Below are 15,761 nucleotides of genomic sequence, written 5' to 3'. Positions count from 1 at the left end.
TGTAGCTTAAAGGAACCGTATGTAAGAAATGAATTACAATTAATCATAAAATGGCCCTGATATGTCACTAGACATTAAGAAATCATGTTCATTTCAAATACTTATATCACTGACAACAGTAGTCCGGACAGGATATTGTCATTTTTAAAGTGAAGTTGCAGCCCTCAACTGATGTTGATGTTTTGTTTTGTGATGTCATGTTGTGTTTTGGCCTGATGTGCCACCCTCCACTTATCTACTAATCACAAAGTCAGTAGTGTTTCGGCATCCGGTTTGGCAACCTCGAGTCAGGGGGGAGGGGGAGGGGATACACCTCTCTAGAGTAATTTGAAAGTGATTGCAGTACCAGTTTTGGCCACAATCTTACATACTGTATGGTTCCTTTAAATGTTAAAAGCTTAAGTGTTATTCTAATGCTGCAACTGTAGCTCTGTAGCTTAAAGGTTAAAATGTTTAAATTTTAATAGCTTAAAAGTTATTCTATTGCTGTTAGTCGCTTTGGTTAAACGCATCTGCCAAATCAATAAATGTAAATGTACTGAAAGACATGGTGCTCCATAGGCACAGCCTCAGCACCCAAGGAACAGTGAATAGCCTGTGTCCCTGTGTCCATCAGGGCTCTGCATGGGGTGGCATCCAGGTTGCAGTCCAAGTACAGTCCATGTGTCAGACCCAAATGACCTAGCTAGTAAGCCACAGCTGTGATGTTGGTGGATGGGGTGCTGGGCTCTGGTAATGTCAGCGCTGGGCAGTGATGTGCAATGTGTCCCTTCTCTCCTCAACGACGGTCCAGCTGTCCTTTGAACTCACTATGTGGTCGCAATGAATGCATGATGGTGGTCTGGCGGGTCACTTAAGTATAAGTATATACTCTTTTGATCCCGTGAGGGAAATTTGGTCTTTGCATTTATCCCAATCCATGAATTAGTGAAACACACTCAGCACACAGTAAACACACAGTGAGGTGAAGCACACACTAATCCCGGCGCAGTGAGCTGCCTGCAACAACAGCGGCGCTCGGGGAGCAGTGAGGGGTTAGGTGCCTTGCTCAAGGGCACTTCAGCCGTGCATACTGGTCGGGGTTCGAACCGGCAACCCTCCGGTTTCAAGTCCGAAGCGCTAACCAGTAGGCCACGGCTTCCCCCTCAACTTCCCCTCGTCGTCTGCCTGATGCGCATCGTGCCTGATCATTCTATCATCCCCTCACCATGGTGGATCTCTTACATAGTCCCCTGATCCCCCACCGGTGAGGCGGCGTATGGGCATCAGGTGTTGACTAATCCAGGGGTTCCCAAACTTTTCCACGACAAGGCCCCCCAAATACCACTAGGTTCTGGCCAAGGACCCCCATGATGTGTTATTAAACCCATCGACAATACTACTGCAAATGTAAAAATACATTAAGCTAATCCTAATAATTATTTTAGCCACAAGCACTTCGCGATGGAGCATACAGTGTGTAAAAATTGTATTTGGGGCTTTCTGCTATATGAGAGCTATCACTCTACTATTATTCCCAGTCATTATCATGGGAAATATAATGTTCAGATATGCCTCACATTATTATAATGGCATTGTATAACAACCCTCATAGTAATAGGTATATTTTAAAAATGTTTGCTTTTATTTTTCCTTCCAACTTGCTGAGGCCCCCCTGGCATCCCCTCGCGGCCCCCACTTTGAAAACCACTGGACTAATCTATGTCCCCTGGCAAAGTGGTGTTGTTGATGATATGGATTAGGCCATGTGGGAGCTGTCCAGCTCTCTTGGTGCTGAAATTACCTGTGGCTGCCAGGAACTGGCTTGGCACTGAGGCTCGGGTGTCACACCAGGCTCTCTTTTTGCAGCTGCCGATCAGCTTGTCTCTAGGCTCATCAGTGTGTCTAGGTTGGCAACCTGCATAGGTCTCTCGATGGCTGGCCCATTGAACTACTTCTCTGGCTGGATGTCTATGAGCATTATAGGGCCTGTGTCTCCAGGGTAAGAGCAACTCATCTTTGACTGATGTCGTGTTGAACTGGGCTGCTTTCTGCACCTGGTTGATGCACAATTCTTCTCCGGCGGCTCTACCTCGTTGTAGTGTGCTGCTTTATTGCTCCCCACTATAGTCCCAAGATGCACCTGGCTCTGCAGGGTTGGCTCCCGAGTGGCTCACAGAGAAAGTGAAGGCTGGCTTCATGGTCCCTATCAGAGCCATCACCTTGGGTCAGCTTGGCGTGCTGCTAGGGCCAAACCTAAGTCCTGGTGGGGCGATGGCGATACATCACTCCCTCGGTAGTCTGGTGTCGCATCAAGTGGGGGGCACTGGCTCTGCTGGCAGTCTTGCCATTTTAGAGGTATATTTACAAGAGCCACAGATTGGCCATTTATTAGAAATCAATTTAGAAAATGTTTATCTAAAAGGAAATGGAAAAGTTCATGTTACACACACACACACACACACACACAGAATATAATAGCCCCCTGTACTGATGTTTTGCCGAGTCATGCTGTGAGATGTGCCAGAGTAATGCTGTGTGTGCAAGGTGACTGGGTTCCTCCCCTCTTCCCTCCCCTTCTTTCCTTCCCTTCCTCCTCCTATCTTCTCATCACTTGTTCATTTTGTCTCCCTGTGTGTTCATTTTGGCTCCCTGTGTGTCACTTAGTCAATGCTTGTCCTCAATCACCCTTAAAAGAATAGTTCACCTACAAATTCAAATAAATACTATGCTTCACTTTACCAATGAATATCCCCAAAAAAAAAAAAAAACACTACTCATATCACAAAACGTGTTAGGAAGACCACTTTTTCTCTTCAGCATCCCTGGAAATAAGATTGAGTGTGCCAAAGTCAGCAACCGACGGAGTTTCCGTATTTGATAGTTTTTAATAGCCTATTTTACACTAATGTCTTTGCCATAAATCACAGGCTGGCAAAACATATAGGCCTAACTGCTGAGAGCAAGATTGCTTGGACAGCAGTCCAGATCTGTGCCCCAAGCCCATGGGATGTACTCCAAACACCCCACCTATGCCCTCTCTATTCCTCTCTAAAACTCAATAAAGAGTGAGGATGGCACAAAGCAGGCCAAGTCATCAGTTATCAGCAACTGATTAATTATTAATTCTGATTAATGATAATGACTGTAATTATAGCCTTGAATATTTTAAGCAAGGCCTAAGAAGAAATAGGCAGACTGGTCAGAAAGCCTTTGGGAGTGTCAAATTATAATGCCGACTGTTAATGTGATTGACAAATGGTGAGACAATTGGTTACTGACTTAAAAATCACTCAATGATTGCAGGGTAGTATAACTATATAGTTAGCCTACTATAATTATCAAGTTACTATAATTTACCTATTTGCACATGTAGCCCACGTTTCCTCTTGATTTTGGATACTGCACACAATTATCCACTTGAATGATATAGCAGTTGTTTTATAAGAAATATAAAGATGATGTAATGGTGGTTAACGGGGGCATCGCTTTGGTTTATTTAGGAACCAGCGTCACTTGGGGGGAGTGAGGCGCACCTATGACTTTAAGAAGAGTTCATTGTAGCGCGCTGGATGATGCTGAGTCGCAAGCTTTATTTTCCTCACGCTATATAAAAGCTGATGCTGTGTTGAGTGCCGCAGTGCTTCTGATTCTGTTCGGACTCGGAGAAACATGAGTTATATTATGGATAACCTATACGGGCCCGGTTATTACCGTAAGGGTCAAATAAGTATTCGGACAAGGACAACTCCAGTTTCAAGTGGTTTCCACTCTGCGAGTCTGTCTCGGAGCTCGGTCTCCTCCGGTTACCGACGCACTGGTGGGCTCTCTGCTGACAGCTTTGAGTCCTTCAACGGAGAACCAAGGTCCCGTAGCGAGAAGGAGATTCTTCAAGCTCTTAATGACCGGTTTGCTGTCTACATCGAGAAGGTGCGGCACCTTGAGCTGCAGAATAAGCACCTGGAAGCGGAGGCAACTGCGCTGCGACAAAGTCAAGCCGGGCGCTCAGCCGTCGGCGATCATTATGATCGTGAGCTTGGGGAACTGCGGGACACAATCGCTCAACTCACCCAGGAGAAGGCTCAGTTTTTCTTCGAACAACAACACATTGATGAGGACCTACAGCACATGCGGGCAAGGCTTGAAGATGAGATGCGTGGACGCGAAGAGCTTGAAGCTGCAATCCGTGCTGTGACCAAGTATATAGATGAGTCCGAACTTGCGCGTCTGGAGCTTGACAAAAAACTGCAGTCCCTGCAGGACGAGTTGGCCTTCCAGAAGAAGAATCATGAAGACGAGGTGGACGACCTGCTTGCACAGATACAGGGTGCGCAAGTGAACGTCGAATCCCGGCAACAGCTGAAGACTGACTTGACCAGTGCCCTCCGTGAAATCCGCGCGCAACTGGATGCTAATGCGTCCATGAATGCAGCTCAGGCGGAGGAATGGTTCAGAGGTGAGCAGGGTTTATGGTAACGTTACAACGATATGAGAACTATCAGAAAAGTTTTTTAAAGAGTATAATTATACAAATAAGTGTGATACTTTAATCTTAAATGGTCATTCTCGTCATATGCGTGATAGGAAACGAAGAGTCTCTCTCCAAGGTTCTGAAATACCAGTTCAGGCAGAATGAAGAGCTTTGTGCACAGCAAAACGTTATACCACCATGCGAAGCACTGGTTTAATAAAACATTTGGGGTGGCGATCACAGGCTCACTATATGACATGGGTCTACCTCTGCTGTCTTGCTATATAGTAACCGTGAGTCAGCTTTTCTGCCGCAGACTAATACCTCGACAGCCTGCTATGATCATAACATGTGCAGATGACGCCTGGTGATGAAATGAAGAGCCGATTTACCATTGTCTAAATTACTGTGCCAAGGCAAAACACTTATTTGGCTGTATATCTTTTATCATGTTGTTTTATTTATTAATCTATTCATTTACCTCTCCTTGTTCTCCGCCGTCGGCGTCACGCAGGGGGAGCCTATAGCACAATTCAAAACTGCAGGCTCAGCGCAGGCAGGGTAAACTGAGGACAACAGGGAGAGAGTGGGAGACTGAGGACAAACTGAGATGATATTGATAAATATAAGTGGCCTATGTTTACAGTTTGAGTAAATACTGTATTGTGTAGCCTAATATATTGCTTAGCCTATAGCGTTTTGTCAAGCGCCAAGTTATATTTTGCGTGCTTATAAACTGACGTTGGTCGTGTCGCCATAAAAGTAGGCTATGTTTGACATGGATTGTTACCCATTACCTAATTTTAGAGAAATGAGGCATAGCCTATGAGTAGAAAACGAGGTGGCATGTCTTGGCTTGTCTCCAGCAGGCCTAATGAAATTGTTGGCAACGACAATGTCCGCAGTGGTGGCATTACTTGGGGTGTATTGTTCGCAGTTCGAATGGAGAAATTGTCCGAAGCGGCCCATTTCAACGACGACGCTATCCGCGCGGCCCAGGATGAGATGTCTGAGTACCGTAGGCAGCTGCAGAGCCGCATTGTGGAGCTGGAGACCCTGAAGGGCACTAGGGACTCGCTGGAGAGGCAGTGCTGCGAGACTGAAGACCATCACCAAGGAGACATGGCATCTCTCCAGGCAGGCCACAGGCTTAACCCCTCACCTATACAAATGCATTCTTCACTCCGCTGTATTGACCAGTATCGTTTACCTTACAAATAAACTGTATATGGCAAATATGACTATAAAACTTCACATGCATTAATTACAACACAAGTTCTGAGGTGTTTGTACCATACAGTGGTAGGCCTATAGACCAAAATGTATATAGGCCTAGGTATTTTCAGACAGTTTAGCTGATGGAAACATTAGCTATGAACTCATATTTAATACATTGACTTCAAAATAAGTGAATACCACACGTCACTCAGCATTCCCTGGAGATCTGGTGAGATGTGCTTGTGTCTTCTTACCCTTTTAGGAAACCCTTCATCAGCTGGACAATGAGCTGAGAGGCACAAAAATGGAAATGGCTAGTCAGCTGAGGGAATACCAGGACCTGCTGAATGTGAAGATGGCGTTAGATATCGAAATCGCTGCTTATAGGTGGGTAGACATTTTTTTGCATTCGCAGTGAAAATTTATCACCCTACTTTCTCAACAAAAAATTGTTTTCATTTCACACTTTGCGGTGATGTATAGACTTGATTCAGCCCACAATGGCCTGAACATAAGGAGAGGAAACTTGTTTATCTTCCTGTCTGTAGCAATGACCCAGGAGCCTACTTTAAGCAGTACAGTGACAAGTGTAAAGCATTGAGAATAATTGAAGAGTTTGTTTCCAAAATGCTATATCCACCATTTTAATGAATTTTCATGAATATTTTTTTTTTTTTTTACATTTTGTTTTCCAAGTAATTTCAGTAGAACTGTAATTGGGTATTGTTATTTGATTTATCTTTACTCAATCAAAACATAACATTTGGAACCAATCTCTTCATTTGTGTGTTCTGTGCCTCCTGCAGGAAGCTGTTGGAGGGTGAGGAAACCCGCTATGTGTCAGGTCTGGGTTCATACTCCTACCTGGAGGGGAAGATCACTTCTCACCTAAAGGAAGACAAAGCCATCGAGGAGGAGACTGAGGAGGCTGATGAGGAAGGACAGGATGAGGGAGAAGGAGAAGAAGGAGGAGAAGAGGGGGAGAAGGAAGGAGAGGAAGAAGAGGAAGGAGAAGAGGCTGCTGAGGATGTAGAGGAGGAGGCCAAATCGGATGAAGGGAAGGGAGGTGAGGAGGAGAAAGAGGAGGGCGAGGGGGGAGGAGGAAGAGGAAGGGAAGGAGGAAGAGGGAGGTAAGGAAGAGGCGGCGGAGGAGGGAGAAGATTCAAAGTCTCCCACTGATGAAAAATCTGAGGAGAAGGATTCAACTTCACCGCCTTCCAAATCTCCTCAAGCTAAGACCCCCACTTCCAAGTCACCAATTTCCAAGTCCCCTGTTAGCAAGTCCCCCAAAGCAAAGTCACCTATTACAAAATCTCCAGAATCCAAGTCTCCTAAGACCAAATCCCCTGAATCCAAGTCACCACCCACCAAGTCACCACCTAAAACACCTCAGCCCAAGTCTCCACCAAAATCACCTGCATTGAAGTCACCCACCAAGACTGCCGGGTCAAAAACCTTGGTAAAGAAAGAGTCCAAGTCCCCTGTGGAGGAGAAATCCAAGAGCAAGAGCACACCAGAAGCAGCAGACAAGAGTGCTCCCAAGCCCAAAGACAAGGAAGAGCAGGCTGAAGCCGAGGACAAAGACCACGCAGAGAAGGAAGCAAAGGAGGAAGTAGAGAAGGACGCAACCTCCAAGGCAGGTGACAAAAAGGACGAGCCCAAGACTCCTTCAAAGGAAGCTAAAAAAGACAGAGAAAGCCAGCCGCTCCAAAGCCGGACGAGGAGCCCAAGGAGGAGACTAAGCCCGCCGCCAAACCGGCGCCAGAGAAGAAATCTCCTGAGAAAGCCGATTCCAAGAAGGAAGACAAAAAGGCGGATGAAGCGGTGGTCAAAGAAACCCCTGCAGCTCCTACAAAAGAGGCGCAAAACCGAGAAAGCTGAGAAGTCTTCAGGCACCGAAGCAAAGGAGGCAAAGGCCACTGATGAGAAGTCCAAGAAGTAAACGATCCAAGTCCAAGAGGAGAATGAAAGGGGGAGGAAGGGAGAGAAAGAAAACACCAAATAGCCTTGAGCCACTAGGGTGTTACAAACTTCCTGTGAAAAGGACAAGCAATAGTTTCATAAAACAAGGAATGATAGCTTCAATGTATGATTGTAGTCAATGCAGAATGCTCTTAAATTCAGTCAACGTGTTGACTGTTCTGTCAAGTGCATTAAAATGTCCAATTTGCTGGGAAAATCCATGTCAAGAAAAATACTGAACACACCACCCCTGATAGCACTATTACCCTGTTCATGCTGGTCAGGATTCCTCTAAGAATGTGATATGTTAAAATATATATATATATATATTTGTTGATATGCAGAAGTATATTTACTAATGAATAAATTAGTCTATTTACTAATATACAAAAGCAAGGTGAGACAACAGCAATGTTTATCATGCACTTTACACTGAACCATGAATGCAGTGATACTCCACAACTTGAATGCAATATAATGCTGGGTACTTTCACAGAAAAAAAGTGATCCATTAATAAAGGCTGGGCCATACAAACATCACTTCCTGTTGTCAGTGTGTTTCATTTCCTGCTGCAGTTATTGATCAAAGCAAGTTTGTTGTTGGCAGATCATACTTGCGTGATTAAGTTGTGGGCCAGAATAAAAAGCTGTGTGTGTTTGGTGTGTTCAGAGGGAGGCAGGGGGGAGAGAGCTTGTACCCTTTGAGTCTGGATGGGGTAGGCTGGGCTGTTTAAAGACTACTGCAATGCGGCTGAGGAGCAGAGCACTCGCCCCTTCCAAAGAAAAAGAAAAAATAGCAGCCTCCCAAATCAGCCCTCATGCATAATGCAGGAGGCACAGCTACAGAATCAGCGCACGCGCACACACATGCATGCATGCATGCACACACACACATTCTCTCCTCCCCTGAGCTCTCCTTGATGTGCCTCTATCAGGAGACTCGTCTAAATAAATGTAGAAGATCTTCTCATCCCCGAGCGCTAAAAGAAACATGACTTGTTCAAAGCCGACGCAAATGTGCTTTCATTACATCATATTGCAGTGAGGAGACAACTTGACACAGCTTAAAGCATTTATTTCTTAGGTATTTCCAACACAAAAGGAATGCTTCTGGTGCTGTATCTTAAGTCATTAACTAAAATTGCCCATTCAGTATTCTACATGGTTCGATCTACATAACTCAACAAACCCAGATCTTACGGCCCTGACCATTTTTAACCTAAAATATTTATGCATCCTTGTTCATTCCTGAATGTTGTTTTATGCCATTTTTGCCCACAACTTTGTCTCCTCCTGCTTTTCCCAGATCAAAGCTCTAAATTAAACCTCAGTCTGTTGTAAAAAATAAATTAAAATGTGTTCAGACTATCATTTACTTCTAAAACCATCTTGACTCTAACATTTTGACTCATGATGCAAATAGTGTAATTGGGGGAGAAATATGTCGATACAATTTCTTGAGGCGACAAATCCAGGGAATTATTTTCCACGGAACATAGTGGAAGCACAGTAAAATTGTAAAGCAGAGGATTAACGGGATGAACTGCTATGCCCCGCAGAGCAGAGAGCACGACATATCAGCTTGGTTTCACTCTGTAGCCTGAAGGTGAACAACATGAGGATCAGTATTCCCTTGAGCTGTCTGGAGGTGACTCGGCAGAAATGACGACACACCAATCAGCTCGAGCTCCATGTTCTATTTAGAAATGTCAAGACTGAGCGAAACAGGGGAGACAGGCAACAGAAAAAAAACAAGAGACACAGTGACACCATGAACTGGCACACATCAAACGCTTTACAAAAACTGAAGAACATTTATTTGTTTTGGGATTTTTTTTACCCCTAACCAACATTAAAAGTTGCGTAAAAATAGGTCACTGGAAAGGAACGCATTTGATCACTCGTAAGGAAGCAGCTGGGAGCGAGCTTCTTCCGGAAAGAGCGATGGAGATCAGCGATGGCTAAAGAAACCCTGCGGATGGTTGTACTTGAAGGGTTTCAGACGATTTGGACCCCTGTAAAAAAAAAAAAAAAGAAGGGATCATTTTGTTCATAATATATATATTAGATTCACATTACACTGCACCTTCAGTCACTGAAAGACTGATGACCATTTAAAGATGTGTCTGTTTACCGTAATTTCCCACCTACTAGCCGAGGTTTATACATTGATTTTGCAAAATGTATTCAGCTATGAGGTTAATACACGGGGGCAGTTAATATGGTATTAATGTTTTTATTTTTTTTTTAACTTGCATAAAACACTGTCCTGCGGTTTATACACAACACAGCTAATACACAGGAAATAACTGTATGTTAACAACTTTTGTTGTTGTTGTCTGTTATTTGATTGTTGCTGTATGATTATGAACTCAGGGCATTGCTGTAAAATCAGCTCAATGCTCAGTCAGCGATGATGTTACCTGGCCGTGCGTAAGCACATCTTCTCCCTGGGGAACTCTCTCGGTCCTTCCATCCCGTCACACACCTGGCTCTCCGTCTCCAGGTACACATCCAGACACACGTTCAGGCGCTGGAGCTGATTGGTCAATAGCTGGTGGCCAGGGCGCGGTCCCTGAAGCTCCGACCTGAAGACGTTGACCTCACTCTCCATGGCCTGGAGGTGGTGAGAAGCAGTTTAGGCTGAGGTGAACCTCTTTGTGAGGGTCAGGGACTGATTTTCTTAACAAGATATACAGAAAGCCTTTGAAAAAGCCCTTCTCCATCAAAGGACTGAGGATGAGCAAACAGTTTTGGTGTACAAGGCTTAAAACAAGGGGAAATTCTGTGCCAGAAGTTGTTTCACATTTTTGAAGTCGTTACATACATATGCGTCTCAAAAATTGGATATCATAGATGATTACACAAAAGTTAAATATTTCAAGCCTTTTTTTTTTATTATCTTGATTATCCTAATATTGATTCATTTTAGTTTACAGCTCATGGAAAGTCAGTATCTCAACATATTAGAATAAATAACTTATAATACAGAAGTGTCAACCTGAGAACAGCTCTAATCAGCTAATTAAGTCAAAATACCGGCAATGGTTTCTTGAATTAATCTCTCAGTCTGGACAGGGAAATTGACTTTTTTTAGATTTTTTTGAGATGCCCCTGTATAAAGCTTCAACAGCCTGGCCCCTGTCTGAAATCGCCTGTGAACTTTAACCCCTGGGTGTAAATTGGTTTAAGTGTTATGCAATAGAGTTTGGATTTTCCTTAAGTGGAGGAAAGCAACAGTTTGGATATTCCTTAAGTGGAGGAAAGCAACAGAGTTTGGATATTCCCTAAGTGGAGGAAAGCACTAGAGTTTGGATATTCCCTAAGTGGAGGAAAGCACTAGAGTTTGGATATTCCCTAAGTGGAGGAAAGCACTAGAGTTTGGATATTCCTTAAGTGGAGGAAAGCACTAGAGTTTGGATATTCCTTAAGTGGAGGAAAACCTTCTCTTACCCGCAGGTTGTCGTCTGTGCGTCCAGTGCGCTCGCCCTTCCACATCAGAGAGAGGGAGAACAAGGGCGTGACGTCGGGGTAGCGGGGGTTCAGCACCACGACTGCATTCAGACGGGCTGGCCGCGGTGGAGGGAGAGACGCAAAGGGAGAAAGGAGAGGAGTGAGAGACCAGCCCTTCTGCCCCTTCTTTACCCAACGACCTTGCCCAGGTCGCTACCCAGCACGTCACTGTCCGGTTAGAAAACGAATCAGTGGGCCGCTGACTGTCCTTGCTTTGGGCTGATTGATAACAAATAATAATTTAATTTGATCGGTCCAAAGGTGCGCCGGCCCATGGGGAAAATGCTCGGTATGCCAGTCCAGCCCTTGCCCAGGTTGTTATCCAGCACGTCACTGTGTCTTACCTGTTCCTCTTTCCACCACCGCCATGAAGAAGAGGTCCGTCTTGTGAGCCAGGCCGACCTTCAGCACATGCTGCGCCATTGGCATCTCCTGCAAAATGCGAGCCCACAATCGCACAGGCATAAAATTACATACCAACAAATAAAGCACACTGTTCTCATCCATCATCTATCTATTTTCATTCTATCTATCTATACCTAAACTTGAATTAGGTGCATGGATGAGTGAGTGTGAGTGAGAGAGAGAGAGACAGTAAGACAGTGACAAATAAGAGAGACGATGAGCAGGTCTGGTGGTAGAAGTACCTCAAACTCCTGGTAGGTGATAGCAGTCCAGCGAGCCAGACGGGAGATCACTTTGGCGGGGAAGAGGTCCTGGCACTCGGCAGACACAGGCACTATGCCGTGCTCTACACCCACAAACAGCAGCGGGTAGAGAAAAGCCATTAAAACATCTCACAGCATGCATAACAGTACACAAAAGTCTAACTGAAAACACTGGCCCGATTGTATTACTTGTCTGGGGAAGTTTGTGAAGGTTATGGCTGCTCACCAAATCAGAGTGCAGCCACAAGACGCACAAACAATTATACACAACATTTTTGTTCATTCTCTCACTGAACAAAAACCTATACTTGTGCAAATACAGTATGCACACAATCTGTGCACAATCAGCCTAGTGGAGCTATAAAATATATACATGCCAAGGTTCATATTCCATACAGGACAGGTACTCCAGTGTGAAGACCCTGGTGCAGACCCCTGAGAAGACTTTTACCTGGAGAGACAGTCACTCTCTAAGAAGAAAGCTCTTCAGTCTGGGGAGAAATTAACCTGCAAGAGTGGGCAACGCTCTGCCTCTCTAGCTCTTCCCAGAGTCCTCTCCCTATGCCTTATCTATGCCTATGCCTATGTCTTATCTGAGAATACCCCTCAGCTGTGGTGGCAGCTCTTCAGCTCTGCCTCATCTCCCTGGATCCTCACTGCCAGCTGAGAGTGGATGTGAGAGCAGCAATAAACAAGCCAAGCCTTACAAGTGTGGCAAGAGGGGTGCCTTGCAAAGATCAGGCTGAACAAGCCCTGAAATGCCACAATGCTCCCTTGGCGATCACAGGTAGACACTTTTCTGATTTACCATCTTAGATCAAATGTCACTAAATAAACCATTTCACACTAGTTCTCAAGTTTCACCTTGTACGGTATGTACTTGAAAATAACAGTTTCTCTTACCCAACCTGTAGGCTCCTAAGGTGAAAAAAGCAAAGGTGGCACCGCAGGGAAGGCATATAAAATGAAATGACCTAAAGCAGAGGCTGGAGATAGCAGCCACATTACGGTCACTTGCACTGCAAATCCCCAACTTCCAGAGGCCGGATGCACCATCAACCTTCAGCAGGAACTTCACCTGATACATGAGTGCAGCTCCAAAAGGTATCAAAACAGCTCATGCGCTGTGAGGAGGGCATGTGCCCATCAAGACACAGGCTGTGACAGTAAAAGATGCTGTAAGACCCTGAAGCACCGTTCCCCTGGGAAACATGGCCAGAAGAAGAAGCACCTCAGCTCTGTGGACTCAGGCCTGGTGGTAAGACCCAAGTGAATGGCAGCTTGGGAAAAGGGAGAAATGTTCTTCCTCTAGTTAGCTGATAGTGGGTATACTGTGATCAACCCCAAATGTTAATATGTATCCTTGCCTATTTTAAGTGGGTATACTGAGATGGTGATGCTTTTTAAGTGCGTATACTGAGATGGTGATGCTTTTTAAGTGCGTATACTGCGTAGTCCTGCGTATCACATAGACTACACCACTGGTGGGGAGCCTCAACCAAAGCAGCCAAAGAAAAAAATTCAATTTCAATTTATTGTGCTTATAGAGTGCCAAAACATTACACATGTATCATGGCGCTTTACAGAATGTAGGCAATCAGAGAAAAAAGAAAAGAGGAAGAAAAGAAAAGAAAGAAAGAACAGAATAAAAAAGAGAAAAAAAAAGGGCCACTGAGTCACTGATTTCATGTAGGAGTTGGCGTTGACTGCTTTCTGGTCACCCCATTTTTAGCTCTAGAACTTAAGAGTTTTATTTTGTAACAATCATTTTTAGTAGTGCATTAGAAATAAAGACTGCTGTAGTGTTACACTTGAATCACCCCCATCCACACTGTGATAAAAGACTAGCTGTACCGCACTGGAGTACATAATACAAACAGCATATGGTGTGGCTACGTACTACACAAAGAAAATAAAGTACACCTTTCAAGTGCCCCAGACACTCTGTACACAATGCAAATAATGTCCAATGTCATCACCCACGCAGTCCAAACATACTGTCACACACCACCAACATTTAGTGTCCATTTGTGTAATGTGCACTGCCTCACTATGACAAACAGAGAAAGGGGCTATAATCTTATTGGCCATATCAGCCTAGTGTGTGTGTGTGTATGTGTTTGTGTGTACAGGTGTGTGTACAGATGTGTGTGTGTGTGTGTGTGTGTGTGTGTGTGTGTGTGTCTTACCCAGTGAAATGAACTGCTTGTGCAGGGCCAGGCGAGCCTGCAGGCGGCTCCTGAGCAGCTTCATGGTGTGCTCCATGTGACTGGCGCTCAGCTTGCTCCCCACCCCGGCGCTCTGTGAGGACACATCACATCACACCTCCATGGGCACGCCGCAGCCAATTAGCACCCACACAGCGCATCCACATAACCCCCAGCCGTTATGGAACCGTTCCCAAAACTTTTTAATGACTAACAGTGCTTCAAGGTTTGGGTTGGTTGGTTAGGACCCTTTCATTGACAGAAGGTAAAATGGAGACAAGTTTACCGCTGTACAACGAGGACACGTACCTCAGGGTTGTCGCTGGGAAACTGAAGCCCACCCAAACTCTGCACCCACAAGTAAGGGTGGCCCAAATCTCCCACATAATCTCCAAAAGTGACGATCCTGAAAAGAAATTGAAACACTGTGGTTACTTTGTGAGACTTTTTAATAAAGTGTTGGAGTCCATTTTAAGTGTTGTTTAACAATCTCTGATGATAACACAAAAGACAGAACAACTATCTAAACAGACGACTGCTTCAACACCTACCAACCAAACAACCTAGAAGAATACTGCTAACGTTAACTGACCACTAAACCAGTAAAGTGGCATGATGAGTACTGATAAGCCTTACCCGACTTTGTCAAACTGGTAGCGATTTGCAGGATTTGGGGTTTCTTTTCCCTGATCAGCGGTGTAGAGGCAGTTCAACAGTGTGCCTGCGTTCAACAACTCCCTATAAGCCAAAAATGGCATTAGTATGTCACAGGAAAGAGACTGTACACGCACGCACGCACGCACTCAGGAAAATAAAGACTACATGTTGACTTACCCAGCGCTGACCACATTGGTCAGGTGGGAGGGGTGGACACTTTGGCCTTCACAGTCAAGATGTTGAGGTTCATCAGGTAGTAGAAGAACAGATGCAGCACACTACCGTCTGGGTGGAGGCACAAGGTGGAGAAGGGGAGAGGAAGGAGGAGCACAGTTAAGATGATGGGAATGATGCACACGATGTAGAGTGATCCACAGTCGGAACAGCACAAGGCTTTCACAGTGTACAAAGTGAGTCAAGAATATCTGATCAGCCTTAATTTCTTCTTTCACCAGTTTTATACCCAGTTCTTTAGCCAGTTCTATAGCCCGATCTTTAGCCAGTTCTATAGCCAGTTCTTCAGCCAGTTCTTCAGCCAGTCAGTTCTATCAAAGTCCTTTTAGGCAAGTCCCTCCACTCGGCGGCCATATTGCAACGCTTGTTGGGCACTCATAGAGCATCCTATTCAACAGAAATGCGCGTGCGCAAGGCTTCACAACACCAATCTTACTCCAGCGGCGAGTTCACAACACATGATTGGGAAGATGTCTTTAAAACACAACATATGATTGGCTCACTGTATTCACATCACACCACATGATTGTCTCAATGTATTCACATGTCGACGTTTTGCCGAGGAAGGGGTGGGTTATGTGTAGACAATGACCATATTGGCGTTACAAACATGCATTTCTAAGGAGGATTTTTTGAGTGCTCTGTCTCCTCATTACAAAGTCTCTGGTTCTATAGCCAGCCAGTTCTATAGCCAGTGCCAGCAAGTCTTTTTACTGGTTTCTGCAGATCCCTATACGTTGTCTCCAACACATATAAGATCATTCCAAACCTTTGCACTTGAGGTCTATACAGAGAGACAGAGGGTGACGCTTCAGCATCTCCTTGCGTTTATCGTCCAGCTGGCCTCCCACA

General features: G+C 44.9%; 1 protein-coding gene and 1 pseudogene across 1 annotated transcript; one reads left to right on the top strand and one right to left on the bottom strand.

The window, feature by feature from the left end:
* Positions 1-3,636: 3,636 nt before the first annotated feature.
* LOC125289940 lies at positions 3,637-7,682 on the top strand (annotated as a pseudogene).
* A 1,630-nt stretch (positions 7,683-9,312) lies between these two features.
* thoc5 (THO complex 5) lies at positions 9,313-15,761 on the bottom strand (the record flags this gene model as incomplete). Its single annotated transcript, XM_048237058.1, is given in 11 exon segments — positions 9,313-9,645; positions 10,054-10,247; positions 11,084-11,199; positions 11,488-11,575; positions 11,791-11,894; positions 14,001-14,112; positions 14,328-14,424; positions 14,655-14,756; positions 14,853-14,883; positions 14,886-14,960; positions 15,679-15,761. Coding segments are annotated over 11 exon segments (1,066 nt in total), but the record flags the coding sequence as incomplete, so codon positions are not given.

The sequence above is a fragment of the Alosa alosa genome, chromosome 24, assembly GCF_017589495.1.
Source record: "Alosa alosa isolate M-15738 ecotype Scorff River chromosome 24, AALO_Geno_1.1, whole genome shotgun sequence".
Taxonomy (NCBI): domain Eukaryota; kingdom Metazoa; phylum Chordata; class Actinopteri; order Clupeiformes; family Clupeidae; genus Alosa; species Alosa alosa.
The sequence above is the reverse complement of the archived record's forward strand: the minus strand, read 5'-3'. Positions and strand labels throughout refer to the sequence as shown.